Below are 21,617 nucleotides of genomic sequence, written 5' to 3'. Positions count from 1 at the left end.
GCTGCCCCGAGGCCTGGGCTCTGGCTGGCTCTGAGCAGCAGCTTCTGGTCTGGGGTGGGAGGTGACTCGCTTCTCACTCCAACACCCACGTTATTCCCTCTGGGTGCAGTGGCGTGCTGACCTCTAGATGTGGTAAGCTCTGTGCACCCTCTATTGCCTAAAGAGACATGGACAAATGGAAGGGAAATGGAAAATCTGGCAGGTCAAGGAGAAACATGGACCTGTTGAAGCAGGTCCAGGGGAGACCACAACAATGATACAAAGGCTGGAACCCGTCTGCTGCGAGGACAGGCCGAGAGAGTTGGGTTTGTTCAGTTTGGAGAAGAGAAGGCTTTGTGGGAGACCTTCTTGTCGCTTATCAGTACTTAAAGGGGCTAATAAGAAGGCTGGGGACAGAATTTTAGTAGAGCCTTTTGCAGCAGGACAAGAGGTGATGGCTTCAGGCCAAAAGAGGGAGAATCAGACCAGATAAAAGAAAGACATTTTCTACACTGAAGATGGTGAAACACTGTCCCAGGTTACCCAGAGAGGTGGTAGAAGCCCCATCCTTGAAAATGTTCCACATCAAGTTGGACACAAAGGTTTATCATACTGGTGTTGTGTGTGACTCCTACAAACAACAGACCAACTGTAACAGAGCCTGTAGGCATTCGTATAACAAAGAAGTGGAGAAATAAGCCACTGCTTTCAGCTGCTGCTTCTCTTGGATTTGTAAGTTAAGTAGGGTCACCCCCAGCAGGTTGTCTAGGATCACATTCATATGGGAATATACTCTCTTCATGAAGATGGGTTTCAGCAACAGCTGACTGCCATGTGATGAGCCACTGCTGTTCATAGGTGCTGCACAAGATTTCCTTTCCTGGTCTACCTAGCTCAGCTCTGGACTTTTTTGTGGAAGATGCTCAAACATGGTGTGAAGTTTGCCTATGATGGTGCCTGGGGCTGTAAGGGTGTGCTTGGAGTTGCATCAGTGACTTTGTGATGAAAGTCAAGCCTCTCTTTGATATCTTCTGTGAGGTGTTAGATCTTCTTCATGCTCAACTATGCTCTTAATTGCTTGGAATTGTCAGGCCTGATCAGTGAATGTTGGAAGTAGCAGCCAGCTGTGACCTTATTTACTTCTCTCTTCTGTCTTTTAAGGCTGATATTGTCTAGCAATGAGTCAGTTCAACAACAACATTGAGCCAAACATTATTGATGATAAAATGGTTCAGAAAGCCATTGAAGAACAATGTCCAGAGGACTTAAATCTTGCCGAAAGGGAAGCTATTAACTTTAAGGATGTCACAGAGCTACAGCTCAGTTTTAGAAGTGAGTATTGTTCTATTTCTTTTTTCTTTTGTTAGAGGGCAATGGAACGAAGCAGTGTGTGGCAAAGTTGCAATTAAATAACCATTATTAGCTTGGATTTGTGGTGAGAAAATTAACATCTGGACTTCCACTTTTAGTCACAGAATCATTGAATTGTTTAGGCTGGAAAAGACTTCAAAAATCAAGTCCAGCCATTAACTTACTACTGCCAGTTCACCACTGAACCATGTCCCTGAGTGCCATGTCTATATGCTTTTTGAGCACTTACCAGGGACAGCGACTCCATCACCATCCTGGGCAGTCTGTTCCAGGGCTTGACCACTCTGTCAGAGGAGACATTGTTCCCAATGTCCAACCTCCCATGATACAACTTCAGGTCATTTTTCTTTATAAGAGTCTGAGCCCCACCTGACTCCAGCCTCCTTTCAGGGAGTTGTAGAGAGCCAGAAAGTCTCCCCTCAGTCTCCTTTTATCCATGCTGAACAATCATAGAATCCATCAGGGTTGGAAGGGACCACAAGGATCAGCCAGTTCCAACTCCCCTGCCATAGGCAGGGACACCCTACCCTAGATCAGGCTGGCCAGAGCCTCACCTAGCCTGGCCTTAAACAACTCCAGGCATGGGGCCTCAACCACCTCCCTGGGCAACCCATTCCAGACTTTCACCACTCTGGTGGCGAGGAACTTCCTCCTCACGTCCAGTCTGAATCTCCCCACCTCCAGCTTTGCTCCATTCCCCCTAGTCCTGTCACTCTCTGATAGCCTAAAAAGTCCCTTCCCAGCTCTTTTGTAGGCCCCCTTCAGATACTAGAAGGCCACAATAAGGTCTCCTTATTGTGGCGAGCCTCCTCTTCTCCAGACTGAACAGCCCAATTCTTTCAGTCTGTCCTCATAGCAGAGGTGCTCCAGCCCTCTTAGCACCCTTGTGGCCCTTCTCTGGACATGCTCCAGCATGTCCACATCCCTCTTGCTTTCCTCTTGCTTTCCCACCTTGCTTTCCTCTTGCTTTCCCACCTTGCTTTCCTCAACTGCTTCTTCCTTCACTAACTTCAGTGATCTTGTCTGGACACACTCTAGCATCTCTTTCTTGCAGTGAGGGGCCCAAATCTGAACCAAATATTTGAGGTGTGGCCTCATCAGTGCTGAGTACAGGCAGACAATTAGTGCTCTAGTCTTGCTGGCCACACTATTCCTGATCCAAGCCAGGATGTTGTTGGCTTTCTTGGCTATCTGGGCACACGATGGATCATCCTCAGCTGTTGATCAGTACTCCCAGGTCCTTTTTTGTTGGACAGCTTTCCAGCCACTCTGCCCCAAGCCTGGAACATCCATGGGGTTGTTGTGACCCAAGTGCAGGGCAGGACTTGGCACTTGGCTTTGTTAAACCTCATTCTACTGACTTCAGCCTGTTGATCCAGCCCATTCAGATCCCTCTGTGGAACCTTCCCCCCTTCAAGCACATCAACACTCCCACCCCACTTGTCATACAAACTGGCTGATGGTGCCCTTGATCCCCTCATCTGGATCACTGAGAAAGATATTAAACAGTGCAGACCCTAGAACCAGGTCATTCCTCTATGGACTCTTTTTACTGAGAGCTCTGTGCTTTCACTGATGGGTAACTTTGAAGCTGCTTAACTTCACTGTTCTTGTCCTTGCTCTTGTTATTTAACATTTATATTGTGGTGACACCTACAGGCCACCGGCCTGTTGGGCCCTTCTGTATCTGACCAAATCAGACCCTGGGTAGGCTATACCATCGCTGGTGATTATGTGACAGCGATTTGGGAGATTATGGTGATTACAGTCCAATTTGGTGGCTTCCTCTAGTCACCTATACTATTATCTCAGCTTGCCTTTTGCTGTCAAACCACTCATAAAGTTGCATTCAGGAAAAAAAAAACAGAGAAGAAAGAACATTTGGCTCAATACTTGACTCTTTTGGGGGTATGTAATTTCATGGGCAGAAAACCTGCTTTTGGTTATTCATTTTGTGCTCCAGTAAAATAATGTATTGACCGAGTTTCTTAGAGCAGCCCCCCTGTTACCTGCTCCTCCATGTCTTTGTTTGCAAATAGGGACTACAGAAGGCTGTGAATATTTCATGCATGCAATTCTCTCCTTTGCTTTGCAATCACTAAAGAGCAGTAGCAGCAGAGCTGCTAACAAAACCCTCTGGGAATCCATTGATGTGGGGGGAAAGAGAATTGGGAGTGAGAACATTCTGTGTTTTCCGTCACCTTGGTCCTAGTGTTTTGCTGCCATGCCTGATGACCTGCCCTTGTGATTCTGGTTTTGGAGAAAGCTAAATGAAGGGATATTGATTAGTTCTAAACTGCAGCCTTCACAGAAAGGCTAGACCCCAGCCTGCTCCCTTGTGATGAGAATTTCAGGAGTAGGAGAGTAACTCCCAGAAGCAGTAGCTGGCTACTGCTAGTCTGCAAACACAGAATCTCACCCCAAACCTTCCCTCTTGGAGCTGGAAAGGAAAATGAAGGTCAAGGTGTCCTAGGAATGGATTCATAAAGCCACTCTTGGCTGCGGGGCTATAGTCAGCGTCCCCTCAGCAACTGATGAGCAGCGTGCACTGGTTCAGGACACTGAGGTTAACTGGGCTGTTGCACTGAAATTTCACCCAGCCAGTGGCCCTCTCAGCTCTCCAGGACAGTCACCACATGCTATCCTAATCTGATGAAAATCATTCTGGAGGTAAGCCTGGACATGGTTTCCTTGTGCTAGACAGCATGGCTGCTCAACTGAAAGCTGTCTCATGTGAAAAGCCATTCTCATTTGTGTTTTGGTTGGTTGGTTTTTAGTGTGTGTGTGATTTGTTTAGGTGGCTTTTTTTTTCCCTGTGGCTTTAGATATCCTGCAGATTGATAGCCTATGGCATTTTGAGAATCTGACTAAGCTGCAGCTGGACAACAACATCATTGAGAAGATAGAAGGTCTGGAGAGTCTGGTTCATCTTGCATGGCTTGGTAAGACACAGGCATGTGGGTTCAGGTGCCTTCAGAGGTGCAAAGCAATTTGTGACAAAGTCAGGGTGTTGCATTCCTTCTCAAACACAACTGAGAGGACCTTTCCCAGGGAAGGCTGTCAGCTGTCACTGTGCTTCCTCATTTGACTGTCAAATGTCAAAATGCCTGAGTATCAGATCTGCAAAACAACCTTTCCAATACTCAGAACCTGGTTGTATTACATTTGGTGTGGCAGGAACAGGAAGCTGAGATGTGGAGTTTGTTGCCAGGGTTTGTACTTGTATTTGGAGGTAGCTTTCAGAAACATTTATGGAAACACTTTTGTGATTTAGAAGCCTGTACTCTGTTTATGAAAGCCAGTGCAGGCATTTCAGAGCCTAGAACCCTTGGGATCTTTACCACAACATGCTTAAGGCCTTGTTGTCATTGTTGTCCCATAAAATCATACAAGTTTTGGATTGGAAGGGACCTTTAAAGGTCATTTAGTTCAACACCCCTGCAGCTAGAGGAGGTTGCTCAGAGGCCCGAACAACCTGACCTGGAATGGTTCCAGGAATGGGACATCTACCACCTCTCTGGACAGCCTGGGCCAGTGTCTCACCACCTTCAATGTAAATTTCTTCTTCCTTCTGTTAGTCTGAGTCTCTCTCTTTTAGTTTAAAATCACCACCCCTTGTCCTGTCACAATCTCTGATAAAAAGTCTGTCCCCTTTTTTCTTCTAAGCCCCCTTTAAATACTGAAAAGTCACAATAAGTGTCATGGAGCCTTCTTTCCTCCAGGCCGAATGACCCAAATTCTCTCAGGCTGTCCTCACAGCAGAGAGTTTCCAGCACTTGGATCATTTTTATGGCCTCTTGGCCCCGCTCCATCAGGTCCGTGTCTCTCCTGTGCTAAAAACTCCAGATCTGGCCCCAGCACTGCAGGTGAGGTCTCAGCAGAGTGCAGCAGAGGGGCAAAAATCTCCTCTCTCCACGTGCTTCCCATGCTGCTGGGGATCAGCCCCTGGTCTGCGTTGTGAGCACATGCTGCCAGCTCACATCCAGTTTTTCACCCATCAGCTTTTCACCCTCAAAAAGTGCCCATCATTGTAGTTTGTGCTTTCAACTGAAAACTCAGGATGCTAACAGCAGCATCGCACAGTGGTGCAGGGTTTGATGCTGGGCAGGTTGGTGAGCTTGCTGCTGCAGATCCATAGCTTAGAGCCTGCTGTCGCTGGCTGGCAGCATAAATACCCTCAGCTGTCTTTGAAAATAGCATGCAGGGCTGGGGTTCATCAGCACATCTTGAGATGTCTAATGGCTTCTTCCGCCCAGTTGTCTGCACCGTTCTGCTGCACAGATGACTAATGCACTTGTGAATCAACAGCTCATCACCACAATGTAAGCAGAGTGCTTTGAAGCACACTCATGAGTTTTGTTTGCTCAAAGGCCACAGCGGTTCAGCAGCTGCTGTGTGAGTGTCTTAGTGCAGAGGCTGGAGTGATGCAGGCAGCTGGTGACCTCATCAACCATCTTTGGACTCCTGGATTGCTCAGTACTGGCCTGAAGGCAAATCCTGTTCTTAGTCATGATGAATGTAGGTGTCAAGATAGATGTTCTGGCAGGATAAGTGGAAATATCAGCGTGTGAAATAGCTGAAGTGAGTCTCTGCCTTCGCATGCCTGTGTTTGCAATGGGTGATTGGGAGCGTGGGACTGGCCTATGTTGTGTTATGGGAATGACCATGGCAGTGGGCATTGGTGTGGCAGGCAAGAGTCTGCAAGACACAACATGGGGAGTGTTAAATTTGTCACAGAATTATTCCCCTTTTAGAGCATTTCCCCACCTCTTTTCTTGTATTTTGGGTTTCCCTCTAAGGTAGAAAATGCTTTCAGGTTGTGTATGTGGCATGGTGAAGGGGTCTAGAGCACAATTTTAGGAGTAGTGTTTGAGGGAACTGGGATTGTTCAGCCTGGAGAAAAGGATGTCAAGGGGAGACCTTCTGTCTCTCTCTGCAACTACCTGAAAGGAGGCTGGAGTGAGATGGGGATTGGTCTCTTCTCCCAGTAACAAGTAATAGCAGAAGAGGAAACATTCTTAAGTTGTGCGAGGGGAGATTAAGGTTGGTTATTAAGGAAAATTTCTACCCTCAAAGGGTTGTCAAGCCCTGGAACAGGCTGCCCAAAGCAGTGGTAGAGTACCCATCCCTGAAGGAATTGAAATGATGTGGTGCTGAGGGACTTGGTTTAGTGGTGACCTGGCAGTGCTGGCTTAACAGTTGGGTTCAAGGACCTTAAAGGTCTCCTCCAACTAATACAATTCCATGACTATGATTCTTGCTGTTCCTCTCATTTATATGTTGCATGGAGAGTTGCAAGGAGGAGAAGGGAACAAATGATGATTTAATGCCAAGCCTTTTTCTGTCAGACACTGAGGAAAATATTGGACATAAACTCCTAAATCAAGGACTAAGCTAAATGCAAGTCCTGAATCAGGGCATTCCACTAGCGATTATTTAACTTTTGCTTGCAAAACTTCTGATTTTTAAACTCTTCCCCAGACTTATCCTTCAACAACATTGAGGTGATCGAGGGCCTGGATGCCCTTGTCAAACTGCAGGACCTCAGCCTCTCCAACAACAGAATATCTAAAATAGAGCACATGGACACCTTGCAAGAGCTGCAGATTTTCTCCATTGGAAAGAATAACCTGACCACTCTGGAAGATGTGAGTGCTCTCTGTCTCTGCAAATGTTCCTTGTCAAAGGATCAAATAGTCTAGACCTGACATTTGCCACTGTATCCAAACCTGTCTTTAGAGGAGAGAATTCTCCTTAGGATTTCACTAGGTGATGGGTTTGGTAAGTGTTATGCACTTTCTGCAGCTATTTCTCTTTTAGGTTATTGATTCATGGAGGCTGGTTCTGTAACTACAAAATTCCTATTACTTCCCAACACTTCCAAGGAATTAGTAGCTATAGAATCACAGAAAACATCCAATAGGAAGAGATCTCAAAGCCCATCTAGACCAACCCTTGACCCAACACTGAAGGGTCAACACTAAACCATGTCCCCAGGCGCCAAGTCCACACACTGCTTAAACACCTCCATGGATGGTGACTTCACCACTGCCCTGCATTCCAGTGTTTGATATGGGAAAACCATGGACTGGAGACTAGGATTTGCTTGGAGGTTCTCCTGAGGGCATTTTACCAATCTTAAGATCCTTGAGTTGTCCACCCCAACCACTTTTCTGCTACATCCATCATTTATATATTCCCAGCGCAGATGTAACTATTTCCTTTCCTGAAAGCATTAGAAATCCATAACTTAATGCCACCTGTGCTTGGCAGCACAGCAGGCTCTGCACACAAGCTAATAAGAACAATGGATATGCAGGCACTGGGAAGTTCCTCTCTTTCCCTCTGGCACAGGTGATCTATCTCAGGAGGTTTAAAAACTTACGCACGCTGAATCTGGCAGGGAACCCTCTCTGTGAGGACCAGAGGTACACACTCTTTGTTGTTGCTCATCTTCCACATCTGGTGTACTTGGACTTCAGGCTCGTGAACGACACCACAGTAAGCATTTCTGCATCCCCTGCTTGTGCAGTTGGGCAACAGCAGAGAATCAGTGAATCACAGGCTGGTTTGGGTTAGAAGGGACATTTAAAGGTCATCTGGTCCAACCCCCCTGCAAGGAGCAGGGACATCTTTAACTAGATCAGCTTGCTCAGAGCATCTTACAGAGCATGTTTTGTTGGCAAGCCAGCAATATTCTAGCATTCAGGGCAGGTGCCCTGCAGAAATGAAGCTTACAGAAACACACGGTGTTTATTCTGCCTCCACCTAACAGCTGTGAACCTGTAGGCCAAATTCTATCAAATCTGACAGAGAAGTAGAGGTGTCAGAGGCGTGATGTCTTCACAGATTTTGTGAAAATCAGCAGCTGTGTGTGGGAGAGTGGCTTGGTGAATGTTGCCACAGAGAGGCAGCAATGTGAGTGAGAAGGCAGCAAAGCCACCTCAGAGATGAGAGAATCTTGGAGGAAATTGGTTTTGTAAGGGCAAGGAGGAAAAGTCCTGGGGAGAGGAGGCTTGGTGGTCCTGCAGCTTGCTGAGCAGTTTCAGTAGCAGGCATCAGCCAGACAAGCAGAAGCTGTCAAAGGCTCTTTCTCCTCTTGATTTCTGAAAACAGGACAGCGCATCCACACTGCTTACCTCTGGGACCGCTTCTTGATCCCAGCACTCAGAGAAGCAAAGAAGGCTTTTTCTTGTTTGGTTTTTTGGTTAGTAACCAAAGAACATGATGAATTGTAGATTTGCTTGGCACAGAGCAGGAGCTGTGCTTGGGATATCCATCACTCTTAGCACAGGACTGGAAGGGCTTTCCAGGTCATTGAGCCTGGTCCCTGCTCATACAGACAGTGCGTCATAGTATCACACACTTAAATTTGTCAAGCTTCAGTTTCAGGCTAATTAGGTTCTTGCCCCTGCCATCCACTTGCCATCCATTCCTCCAAAAAGCCTGCTCTTCTCTAGTAAATGTATTAAACTTGCTAGCTGATGAAATCAGAACTCAAATTCTGGAAGTCAAAACAGGACCTCCTGCTGAAAAAAAACAACCCTCTGAAGCTGAGAAAATGAGGAGAGAAAAGTTCGCTGGGACTGAATCAGCTCAGATGTATTGAATGCAGAGGAATATGCCAACAAAAAATGGGGTGAGGAATAGAGGAAAAACTTCATGAGTAGTTTAATAAAAGCCCACAATGCATTGGGGATGCAGAGGGCCCTCAGGTACATGTTCTACAAAGATCAAATGGTTCTGCCAAGCTTTGCTGAGCGATGCTGGATAATCTGACAAAAATATTGTCTTTGTTTGCCTTTCTCAGCGAGAAGCTGCAGTTTTAAAGTATCAAGATCTTACTGAGCTACTGGAACTTGAGGAAGCTGAGGCCCTGGCTCAGCTGAAGGAAAAGCAGGCAAAGCAGAAGGAGCTGGAGTACCACACAGTATGTTTTCTGTGGCTGCTTGTATATTGTCTCAGGGGAGAGCACAACACTTATTGACTTCTTTTACCTACTTGAAGATTTACATCGACTGTGCTAAAACTAAGGCTGGGATTAATCTCTGTGAACTCTGAATCTCATTTTTTTGGATGAAAACAGGAGCTGCTGTGCAATACACATGATGTGAGGGAACATAATTCTTTTGGCTGAACAATGAAGCTACAGACACAGACCCTGCAAAGCTAGATAGTAAATCATACCCGAGGACCTTATCAGTCTGACATAAGATTAAGAAAATCACAGGTCTGAGGGAACTGTTAGCATTTTCATGGTGCAGTGACTTTTTTCTCCTTCACACCAAGTTAATGCTTTTCATTAGTTTTATGCTTAAACTCTTCAGGGCCTTCAGAGATCACTGAAGTCTAACAAACAGGCTGAAAACAAGACCAGGTAGAATGGTGCGTTCAGTTATGGTCTGGCTCTGTATTCCAGACCTCTGGAAGATCAGACTGGCTGCAGAGTAGGAGGCAATTAAGTGACAGAGAGGATATTGCAGCTTTTCCATCCATCCCTCCCCAGAGTCCATTGATTCCTTATCTGAAAGGCTAAACAGCCTTGCAGTATGTGGTTGTATGTGTTAATATGTTATCCAAGATGAAATAGTGTTTTCTGTCCTTAGGCTAGAGAGTCCTAGTAACAAAGCCACCAGGATGGTTTTCACTCCAGCCACGGAGTGCTTTCATGCCTTGGTTGGTTTATCTATCTTGCTGGTACCACTGTGTCAGCACCAGTGTTCCTCTGCTGGTAATGTGCTTATAGGAGAAACACATTCTGAGGACTGGCACTCTTTATTCTACTTACATTGCTCTGATTCTCTTCAAAGGCAGCCTTTGTCGAGTACCTGAATGGATCATTCCTGTTTGACAGTCTCTATGCAGAGGATCCAGAAGCTGCCAAACTGGCATACCTCCCTGGCGTGGCTGACCTGCTGCAGACATATCCTTCTTGGGTCTAGAATACCTACAGCTGCAGTGTAATGCCGTCAGTGAAAGAAAGAGGTGCATCCACAGGGACTCTTTGTCTGTTGCTTTTGTCCAGGGCTGAAAGCTACATTGATCTAAGATCTGAGACAGTCTGTGTTCAATTTTTGGAATGGTACCAAAAAAAACCCCACTGTAAGACTGAGACCACTGACAGCTTTAAGGCTTGAAATCTCCTGAAATAAGAGCTACAAACAAATGGTTTCTATCATTGGCAAGCTGACTAACCTAGCACAAAACAGCCCATTTTAAACACACACGTCTCCAGCATCAACAGGTCATGAATTCCAGCATGGTGAGGGTTGGAAAGTACTTCTGGAGATCTAGTCCAACCTCCCTGCTTAAGTAGTGTCATCCACAGATGGTTGCCCATGACCACAGTGTCCAGGTGGGTTTGAATTCTCTCCAGACAAGGAGACTCCACAGCTTCTCTGGGCAGCCTCCTGCAGGGCTCCAGCACCCTCACAGTAAAGAATTTTCTCCTTCTGTTCAGACAGAACCTCCTGGATTTCATTTTGTGCCTGTTGCCTCTTGTCCTGTCACTGGGTACCACTGACAAGAGTCTGACTCCATCCTCTTGCCCTCAGCCCTTTAGCTTTTACTGAGCATTGAGCAGATCCTCTCTCGGGCTGCTCTTCTCCAGGCTCAAGATGCCCAAATCTCTCAGCCTTTCCTCCTCACAGAGATGCTCCAGGCCCTTCAGCATCTCAGCAGATTCTGCTGGACCCTCTCCAGTAGTTCCCTGTCTCTCTTGAACTGGAGAGACACAGTGCTCCAGCTGTGGCCTCAATAGGGCAGAGTAGAAGGGGAGGAGAACCTCCCTTGACCTCCTGGCCATACTCTTCTTAATGCACCTGATGAGATTCCAGGGTTTAAAATTCTCAACATTGTAATTACCATTGCCCTTTTCCTTCACTTGAATCAAACACAATTTCCCTAGCCTTTTCTGACCCTTCAAGAATCAAGGCTTTATACTTTCTTTAAGGCTGGAATCCACTTAAAGTTTAAAATGAGCTATAAGATAAATCTCTGTCAGTTAGATTGTGAGAGCGCAGTCGCTAAAATCATGTTGAAATTGAAGTGGTAGGAGATAGGAACAGACTAATCAGAATGATACGAGTCGTGTATCTCACAGCCTGCCAGAGCTGGCAGCATGAAGTTTTCAGGCCAGCACTTTTCTTCTGATCATTGCTCCTACACGAGGGATCAGAAAGCAGACACATTTCCCTCCCCTTTTTTCTTTTCTCATTCAGATTAATAGAGCATTGTCAAGGCCAGTAACTTGACCTTCCTTAAAATTGCATTACACTGGTGGGGGGAAAATGCATCACAGCTTAAGTACAACAGACTCTAGAAACAATTCCATTGCCAAGATAATAGCAGAAGAAAAATGGACGTTATTTTTGTGATGCTACCAAGCCAGTAGTTTATTCTGTGCTCTGGCTGTAGGCTCCTGAGGTGTATTTATTAACTATGCTGGCACTGTATCTACACTTGTGAAGACAGATGTGATTTTGTATGCTTCATTCCACTGCTGTATCAGGAAAAGAGTCACTCAATGCATTTCCTTTTCTTCCACAAGGCCTTTTCCCTCCTTGAGTTGCCACAGCTGTCTCCATATCCTTAAGGTCGCAAAATCCTGTGCTTAGAATGTGGATATGTGACCCAGACCTGCCACAGAGAGAATATTTGGCAGCCTGCTCCCAGCAGGAACCAGGGAGTTTACACACCAGTAGCTTGTAACTCCTGTTGCTCGAACTTGCAGAGGTAACAGGCACATAGCAGGTTGCTCCACTGAACAAACGAAACCCCTTGACTCTGATGTCACGTACAGGAAGGAGTTTGTCTTGGTTTGTGAGAATCTGTTTAACTATGGTCTGGAAGAGCATGAAAAACGAGAAGCTGAAGTCTCCAGTTTCTGTGAAAGCCTTCGTGCAGCGTTAATGGCCAACCAGCAAGAGAACAGGAAAATCATCCTTGACTTCGAATGCCGGCACAAAAGGGTAAGGTTGTTATATTTCAGTTTGTTTGATACATGATTTCTTCACAGAATGCCAGTGTGGTGGAGGTTGGAAGAGACATCTGGAGGTCATCTAGTCCAACTCCTATGCTGATTTGGTTGGGGCAGAATAACGAGGCAGGAATGCTAAAGCAGAATGACCCAGAACAGGTTGATCAAGATCATGTCCAGGTGATCTCTTCAGAGGAGGAGACTCCACAACGTCTCTGGGCAGACTGTTCCAGCTGGGCTTCCTAAGCCAGCTTTTCATTTCACTGAGAACGAGGGTGCCTCCAATAAAATCAGAGCAATGATTCTGGATTTATACTCTTGTGATAGGAATTGGTACTTGATCCCTAATGGCTGAATCACAGAGTGGTTGATCTCTGTCCCAAACACCTTGCTCAAGCAGGGCCATGCACAGCAGGCTGCTTGGAAACATGTCCAGATGGCTACTGATTTATCTCCAAGGATAGAGACTCCACAGGCTCTTTGGGCAACCTCTGCCAGTGCTCAGGCACTGATTTTTACACGTTTTTTACTGTGTAAATCTATACCAAGAAAAATGATTGTGTGGCTGCTCTAATGTCATTAACTAACATAGCATTAAAAGATTTTTTTTGGTACTGCATGTAGAAAAATAATTTGGGGATTGAAGTCTCAGCCTTTTGGGCAAGCAACAACCAGCTAACACTGACAGCTTTTATCTGTACTTGAATTTCAGCATAGGATATAATTAACATGTCCTAATGTGATCTTATTGCCCAGGAAGGTCTAAACATGGTGGGGTTTGGAAATGCTCAACCTTCCTTTTAGTTTAAACACTTGTGATGAAGTTGATCTAAAATAGACACAGATTTATCAGATTTAACACCACTCCCCTTCTCTTTGAGGCTTCCAATAACTCTTCCTTCATTGAAAAATGGGGAAGAAAAAGAAGGAGATTGCAGAGTATTGAGTTTTTCAAGTAATTTTCTGCTTCAGTTCATCTTATCAACAACAGCTCAAAGAACTTTAACCAAAAGAATTAGATAAAGTTATTGTAATGTATTTCTGGTCTTTTTTACAGCAGAAATCATCTTTTTTCATTCTGCTCAACTACAGCCACCCATTATGGCTGCTAAGGGCACAGCTTCCAGTGCAATCCCTTTCTGACCGTGGATAATAGATGGATCATTATTTTGTTTCCATAGAAAAATGTAAGAGGTGGGCTAAAGCCTGGTGACACTGTCAGCTGAGCAAGTCTCTGACAGCTGACACCAGGCAGAGTCACGAGCACAGGCTCCCTTTGATAACCAGCTCCCTTTTAGTTAGGTGCTTTGTCACAGGCTGGCACTGCTGAGTCACTCTGTGCCCAGTCCTTGAACTTTGCTGACTCATTCTGGCATGCTGATTCTGACAGCTCTTCGCAGGACGAGTCTGCAGACTTACCAAAAGGCAGCAGAAAAAAGACTGAGATGCACATTCAGTTAACTTGCACATGAATTGCCAAAACATCTTCCATTTGGGAAAAATACCCCAAAAAGCTCCCAGACCCCCAGAACTCTAAATCAAACCCAATGAAACATGGCTGAGGCCACGTTTTGGTCACACAATCCTAGCATGGTGGGGTTGGAATAGACCTCTGGAGATCATCCAGTCCAACCCCCCTGCTAAAGCAAGGTCACCCACAGCAAGTTGCCCAGGAGCACAATGTCCAGGTGGGTTTGGAATCTCTCCAGACAAGGAGACTCCACAACCTCTCTGGGCAGCCTGCTCCAGGCCTCCAGCACCCTCACAGCACAGAATTTTGTCCTTCTTTTCAGATGGAACCTGCTGGGTTCCAGTTTGCACCCCTTGTCCTGCCACTGAGCACCACTGAGAACTTGAGTGTGGCCCCATCCTCTTGACCCCCACCCTTTAGCTCTTGCTGAACATTGAGAAGATCCCCTCCCAGGATGTTATCCTTCAGGTTAAACAGCTCCAGGTCTCTCAGTCTTTCCTCCTCACAGAGATACTTCAGACCCACTCTCTCCAGTAGTTGCCCGTCCCTCTTGAAGCGAGGAGCCCAGAAGTGAACCCAGTGCTCCAGCTGTGGCCTCACTAAGTCTCTGATGACCTGCAGGCTCAGCTATGTCCTGCAAGGAGAGGACACAGTGGCCAGCGTGACAGCTCCCACTGGAGGAGTCAGTGTCAGAACCAAAGGCTGTATTTTAACAGCATTTACCTGTTGATTTGAAATCACAGAGGAGTTCAAATGCTGCAGAGGCCCCAGCAGGCTGAGGTCTGTAAAACACCTTAGGGGCTGTAATCCTGTTTTGTAAGCTTGGGTAACCTGTAAAATAACTCTGAAGTTGGTTAAGGAGCAAAGAAACATTAAAGGCCTTGAACTTTGAAGCCGTTGTTTCATGGGGTGCACACTGAGAAGCTGGGGAGCTTTGTGAGCCTCAGAACTTGTTTACATTAGAATAGAAGATACTTTGATCTTCCCTTCCTCCCTTTTGACACCACCAAGTTTGGATAACTCTGTCCATTGTCAGACCCACAGTATCACAGTATCACAGTATTATCAGGGTTGGAAGAGACCTCACAGATCATCAAGTCCAACCCTTTACCACAGAGCTCAAGGCCAGACCATGGCACCAAGTGCCACGTCCAATCCTGCCTTGAACAGCCCCAGGGACGGCGACTCCACCACCTCCCCGGGCAGCCCATTCCAGTGTCCAATGACTCTCTCAGTGAAGAACTTTCTCCTCACCTCCAGCCTAAATCTCCCCTGGCACAGCCTGAGGCTGTGTCCTCTTGTTCTGGTGCTGGCCACCTGAGAGAAGAGAGCAACCTCCTCCTGGCCACAACCACCCCTCAGGTAGTTGTAGACAGCAATAAGGTCACCCCTGAGCCTCCTCTTCTCCAGGCTAACCAATCCCAGCTCCCTCAGCCTCTCCTCGTAGGGCTGTGCTCCAGGCCCCTCACCAGCTTTGTTGCCCTTCTCTGGACACCTTCCAGCACCTCAACATCTCTCTTGAATTGAGGAGCCCAGAACTGGACACAGCACTCAAGGTGTGGCCTGACCAGTGCTGAGTACAGGGGAAGAATAACCTCCTTTGTCCTACTGGCCACACTGTTCCTGATCCAGGCCAGGATGCCACTGGCTCTCTTGGCCACCTGGGCACACTGCTGGCTCATGTTCAGCTGCTATCTACCAGTACCCCCAGGTGCCTTTCTGCCTGGCTGCTCTCCAGTCTTGGCAGTGTTTTTCGTTACAACTCTCCATTTTAGCCCATTCCTCAGGGGAAGTGGATTAAGCTTCTCAAAACCTGTACATTTTTTTTCCTCCCTCCTATTAACATTTGATCGTTAACTTATTTTGAAGAGACCTGAAAATAACACAGTGCTCAGCAAAAGAGGATTTTTTTTTTTATCCAAGAAATCATAAATCTTTTCTGATACAAAACTGACGTCAATATTTAATTCTGAAGGGCAATAAATCCTTGCTGTGAGAGGAGGGCAGGCAATGATAGGTCTTCCATATTCAGAACACTAAATCCTGACCCTGTAGAAGTCAATCAAGATTCTCCTTGATCAGGATTTAGGCCTGCATCTCTTTCTGGGAGGTAATTGTGAATCTCTTTTTCATGGCCAGCAATGCCATAGAATCACAGACTGGCTTTGGTTGGAAGGGACCTTTACAGCACGTCCAGTTCAATCCCTGTGCAGTCAGCAGAGACATCTTTGACTCAGAGCCCCAGACAACCTGACCTGGAATGGTTTTTACACCCTCTCTGGGCAACCTGGGTCAGTGTTTCACCACTCTCACTAAAAAAATTAGAATCACAGAACCGTTTTGCTCAGAAAAGACCTTTGACACCATCCACTTCAATCATCAACCCATCACCACCATTAGAATATGTCCTGAACTGACATGGTTTCAATAATCTAATACTTCAACTTGAAATGTGTCAAAATGGGAACCAAAGCTGGAAGCATAGAAGGGGCAAAGTCTTCTGCTGACTGGGGCATGAGGAAGCGTTGTCAGCGGCTCCATGTTGGCACAGCCGCCAAGCTCAGCACCATTGACTCCCCCAGTATGTAAATGTGGAGGCTTCCTGAGTCATCACATTTCAGTTCAGCTAATCAGCAGCAGGAACTTTCCTCACATATGTAACAGTTAATTAAATTGCAGTGAAGTGCTGAACACAAACTATATGTAATTTATGTCTCTCCCTGTGTTTAGAGGCTGGATGAGATTCATAATGCCAGAAGCTACGATATTGCTGAGTCCAAACGAGCCGAGTCCAAGGAGGACATACTTCAGCTGTCAGAAGCACTCATGACCTTGGAAATGCTGATAGCTGACCAGCTGGAGGTAAGGGTCAAGCACATACCTGTGAGACCTCACATCCAGAACTGGGGGGAGGAGTGGTGTCACTTCTTGGGGCTGCACCCCTCTGTTTAGCAGCCCATTGCACAAAGAGGGGAGCACAGGTCTCCCAGTCAGGCTGGTTCATCTCTATTTTATCCTTTCTCTGCTCAGAGTTATCTGGGTGAGATCAGGCTCTGGACATTGATCCATTGCCACAGATTTCTGTTTCTCAGAGCAGAGCATAGGATGTCCTTTATATCTCTCCAAGCTCATTTCCTAGACTTTAAAGGAAGGGACTTGAGGTCATTCAGTCATTTCATAGGGTTGCATACAGAAGTCTCTGGATAGCATGGGGCAGGCATTTGGGATTCTAGAGGTGTAATTCTTTGAAGCTGATCTTTCCTATGAATAAGATTACACACATTCCTGCTCAGCTCACTGCCTTTGCTTGCATAATAGCTGCCTTTTTTCTCCCCAGACTTTTCCTCAAAAACTAGGGCAGGGCTGCTAATGTGCATCTTCATTAAAGGAAAAAAGAAGTGATCTGTTTAGAAATGAGCAGACAGGACCCTGTGTGCTTACAGATGCAGCAGGTTCCTTTTGTGGATGTACGTGACAGAAAGCAGCAGCTCAAAATGGATTCCTTACTGCATCAGGATTGTGCCTTTTTAGTGTTCTCTGAATTGGTCCTCACCTCTCTGCAGTCACTGATGGAATGAGCAGAAGTGTTCCTCCCTGGGTGGAATGCAGAGGCTTTTCTCTCTGTGTGGCTCTGCTTGAACTGTTGTACCAAGACATTTAAAATGCAACACTTCACAGATTCTCCATCAGCCATTTTAGAGAGAGGTAATAGGTAACAGCAAATTGAGGACTAAACCAAGAGCTGCAGCAAGCCCAGGCAGTGGTTTTGCTTCCAACGAGAGGCTCTTCATACCTACAAGGAGGCTGCAGCATAGCAGTGTGTGGGAGCACAGCACTCTGCATTACTTAGGTGAGGGTGAAAAAGACACCAGACAGCAGCTGAAGGCATCTTTTAGCCAGCTTCCCTCTAATAAAATGATTTGGATATTCTGTCCCTGAAGGAGGAAGGAAAATCTTGCAGCACTTTCAAAACACTTTAAATGCTTGAGGCAGTGCAGTTTCTGACTGTGCTAATAACAGCAGTGAGTCCAAACTGTAATCAGTCCTTGATTCTTCCCAGACTCCCTGACTCCCTTTTATGTTTCTGCAAGCTTTCATTGTCATTATTTCCTCTTTCCCCCTCTCTGTTAAGGAACTCATAAAGGATTTTAAAAGAAACATTGCTGATATAGCATCGACATTCATTGAAAATGTTAAAGGGAGATATCCTTTGGCCAAGGTATGTGCCTGCACCTCCTGGTGATGTAGGTATCTCACCTAAATCCAGAAAGGAGCCATCAATTTATTATTTTTAAATCCACACAAAAGGTCTTTCTCAGCTTTACAGGAATGGTCATTTAAGGTGCCTAGCTTCTTTTTGAGGAGACTCTGGAGAGCATAAATCTAAATCCTCCTGGGCTGAAAGTATGCAGGACTTAGGCAGCCTTCTCCCCTGTTTTTCTCCATGCAGCCCTGGGAAGGTCTCCTTAGTCTGTTGTCTGTGTACATTTTTGTCATAGCAGACAAGGAAATACCTTCAATTCCTGATGAAGTTTCTTTAGATGCCCTTCATTTTTGTGTTGCTGTGAACAAAGCGAGATGAGAATACCAAAGAGTTCTGGTGACAGGTTGCAACTGCTTTAAATGCAGAAATCTGTTGTCCTGGTGCAAGTAATTGCAGCATAATTCAGAGCTTAGCTTGTATCCTGGGAGGTCTCCCTCAATTTCCTTTGCAAACCTAGTCCCACTCCCAGTTCCGTGTAACGCGTGAGGATGAGACCCACTGTGTGATTGAGAGCAGAAAGTGTACATCCTGACACCACAGCAGCTTCTGGCAGCAGCCAGGCTCTTTCCTGCTGTGGCCTGCTGTGCAGACACTCAGTCTCTAGTTACAGGAGGTCATTTCATCTCTACAAATGAGTGGTGGGGTCAGCTTTTTCCTTGACCATCTGCTGTACAATGACCCAGTGCCGGGACCTGGAGGACCGTCACCATGAAAGGCTGCTAGAGATCTGCATCAGCACACTGGAGAAATCGGTCAAGAATGAGCTTGAAGAGGATTTGCCAGATGATGTTCGAACGGTGAGGATGCCAAAATATTCGTCTCTGCTGGGGAGTTAGCAAGAATAGGTGGCCACAACCTCTTCTCAGAAGGGATAGGGTTTCCAGGAGGCTGCATACACCTAAAAGCCGTGGCTAAAGCAGAGCATCACCTCCTCCCCAAGAGGCCCCAGTAGCTCGGCTGAACCTCAGTGCCACTGGACATCTCTGCTGACTAGGACAGAGCATAACTGCACTGCAGGTTTCCCTGGGCACTGCCAGAGCTGGTGGCAGCAGCCCAGGGGAGGTGCTGAGGAAATCTCTCTCCTGCCTCCAGCACAACTCACTTCTCTGGCTGTTTTCCAGACAGCCCCAACCCAGCAGGCACTTAGGCAGCTGGCTTTGTTCAGCTTCTCCTCGCTCCCCTGGGAGAATTGCAGCACTGCTCTGACTTCCTTGCATTGAAGCTCTGTTTGCCTCAGTGATTTCAAAAGCCCTTCCTGGAGCTCCCCAGCCCATGAGCTGGTCTGGAGGCAGGACATGACACTTTGAATGGAGCCTTCCACTGTGCCCTCAGTCTTGCTGCACAGGCAAAGATCCCAGGAGCCTCTCAGCAGTCACAGAGAACACTCCAGCCAGCAAGCCTGCCGACCTTTCTGCCTCTGTTATTCCTTCATTGAGTGGCTAAATGACTCAAGTTTTGCATTCACCGTGGTTTTGCTCTGCCTGGATTATCCCAGCCCCACATTACTCCAGGTAATCAAGAGCTGACAGACACGAACCAGGCCCCTCACGCCCCGGCGGAGCTCCTGCTTTATGGCCTGTGCAGATGGCTGTAGTTACACACCGTGGCTGTGCACCCATCTTGCCTCTCCACCATCCATTTCCACGGAGGAGCAATCTTCATTTGTTCAGCAGCTGCACTTGGCTGCAGCAGGAGAGTCATTATGGTTTAGCAAAACCACCCTCTATTTAGAGTCACAGGAGAAGTCACTGCTTCGATGAGAAGCTGGAGCTCTCCAAAAAGTGAAGATTTACAACCAGTGGCACCAATGCAAGAGACCCTTCCAAGTGCAATTTTCCACATCCTGGCACTGGCTGCACCAGGCATACTGGAGCACACTGAGCCTTGCATCAGCCCAGCTGCCCGTGGGGGCTGCCATGCACTGAAAGGTAGCTTGGCCCACAGCAGAGCACTCATAGACTGGTTTGAGTTGGAAGAGACATTCTGAGACTGTGTAGTCAAACCACCTTGCAGTCAACAGGGACGTCTGCAACTAGAGCAGATTGGTCTGAACCATATCCAGCTTGAACTGGAATGGTTCCAGGAATGAGGCATCTACTACCTCCCTGGACAGCTTCACCACCCTCAGAGCAAAAAAGCCTCTTCCTTCTCTCTAGTCTGAATGTCCCTCTTTTAGTTTAAACCATCACCTCTTGTCCTCTCACAACAGGCCCTGCTCAAAAGTCTGTTCCCAGCTTTCTGGTCAGCCACCTTAAGCACTGAAAGGCAGCAAAAAGGTTCCCTGGAGCCTTCTCTTCTCCAGGCTGAACAACCCCAACTCACTCAGCCTGTCCTAGCAGGAGTTCCAGGCCTCCCATCATTGCTGTGACCTCCACTGGCTCTGCATCAATAGGTCCATGTCTCTCCTGTGCTGAGGACTCCAGTGCAGTGGACACTCCACAGCACACATCTGCTCCCAGCACCAGCAAGTGAGGCTAAGGGTGCTGCCTCAGTTTCCCCACCCATACAAGGGATCACACTCCATTTCACAGGCCCAGACACATCCCCGTGGAGGGCAGAGCACTGGGTTGCTCCTGATGACTGCTGCTTTGTCCAGCTGAAACAGAGAGCTGATTTTCTTCCCCCTGAGCACCTCAGTTACTGTGCCGCTTTTGCTGCACGCCTGCCCTCCTCCTCTCATCTGGTCACATTACCTCCTAGCTCCTCGTGGACAAAACCACCATTGTCAAGGCACTCGACACGTCCCATGGCATCCGCCTGCTGAAGATTAATAAGCGCGAGAGCGACATCCTCTGCAGCACCTACCGCTGGCAGGCCTCTGTGACGGAGAAGGTAAGAGACCCCCGTGCTCAGGGGCATGGGGCACATGCAGGTCTGGCCCACGTGGTGGGGGACACTGCTAGGAAAGGCTCCCTAAGCTTTGCTGCAGCCCCGTGTGCTCCACAGCTTCTCATACTTTTTGCTGAGAGGGTGCTGGAGCCCTGGAGCAAGCTGCCCAGACAGGTTGTAAAGTTTCTTCTCTGGATAGATTCCAAACCTCTCTCTGGACATCGTGATCCTGGGCAAGCTGCTCTGGGTGACCCTTTGGCAGGGGGGCTGATCTAGGTGATGTGCAGAGGCCCCTTCCAAGCCCCATCATGCTGGGATTTTGTGAGGGAACCCTATGAAGGGAGCCTCACAAGCCTGCAGATTCACTGCTTGGGTTTTGATCTGTTCAGGCTTTCCAAAATGAGATTGACAGAAACCGTGACTGCATCAAAAAGATCCTTCAGTACATCGACACTCTGCAGGAGGAGCTGGATAACATCACGATCGTGGAGCCCGTGCAGTAGGTCTGCCACAGGCTGGGCAGCTGCCTTAGCTGGGGTCACACAGGACAGCCTCCCAGCAGGGAAGGCTGCCTCTCTGCACCTTCTTGGGTGCAGGGACACCTGGGACATTCCAGGCCCAGCACATACTTCTTCCACCCCACCATAAACTGCAAATAAATGATCCTGTTTGACCAGAAAAGCAGATGAAGCTCTGACTCTTCCATCATGTTGGCACAAAGCCCA

The 21,617-nt window shown here is 47.1% G+C and overlaps 1 protein-coding gene across 3 annotated transcripts; it reads left to right on the top strand.

Moving 5' to 3' along the window:
* Positions 1–1,091: 1,091 nt before the first annotated feature.
* On the top strand, positions 1,092–21,564 carry DRC3 (dynein regulatory complex subunit 3). 3 transcript variants are annotated; one of them, XM_064152709.1, is made up of 12 exons: positions 1,092–1,311; positions 4,176–4,292; positions 6,832–6,998; positions 7,705–7,851; positions 9,161–9,280; positions 10,161–10,273; positions 12,146–12,320; positions 16,530–16,661; positions 17,932–18,003; positions 18,738–18,860; positions 20,764–20,895; positions 21,282–21,564. In XM_064152709.1, the coding sequence occupies exons 1-12, from the start codon at positions 1,158–1,160 to the stop codon at positions 21,393–21,395; spliced, it is 1,566 nt and encodes a 521-aa protein (XP_064008779.1). In that variant the 5' UTR covers positions 1,092–1,157; the 3' UTR covers positions 21,396–21,564. The 3 variants fall into 3 exon arrangements, with proteins under 3 accessions (XP_064008779.1, XP_064008780.1, XP_064008781.1); XM_064152710.1 differs by lacking the exon at positions 7,705–7,851; XM_064152711.1 differs by lacking the exons at positions 17,932–18,003; positions 18,738–18,860.
* The last annotated feature ends 53 nt before the right edge of the window (positions 21,565–21,617 follow it).

The sequence above is a fragment of the Pogoniulus pusillus genome, chromosome 13 (genome assembly GCF_015220805.1).
Source record: "Pogoniulus pusillus isolate bPogPus1 chromosome 13, bPogPus1.pri, whole genome shotgun sequence".
Classification (NCBI taxonomy): Eukaryota; Metazoa; Chordata; class Aves; order Piciformes; family Lybiidae; genus Pogoniulus; species Pogoniulus pusillus.
The sequence above is the reverse complement of the archived record's forward strand: the minus strand, read 5'-3'. Positions and strand labels throughout refer to the sequence as shown.

Bases quoted from the DNA above. Each gene is read 5' to 3' on its own strand.
- DRC3 (XM_064152709.1), top strand. From the start codon at position 1,158: ATGAGTCAGTTCAACAACAACATTGAGCCAAACATTATTGATGATAAA. The intron at 9,281-10,160 runs GTATGTTTTCTG...TTCTCTTCAAAG, and splicing joins AGGAGCTGGAGTACCACACA to GCAGCCTTTGTCGAGTACCT. The intron at 16,662-17,931 runs GTAAGGGTCAAG...CTCTCTGTTAAG, and splicing joins TGATAGCTGACCAGCTGGAG to GAACTCATAAAGGATTTTAA.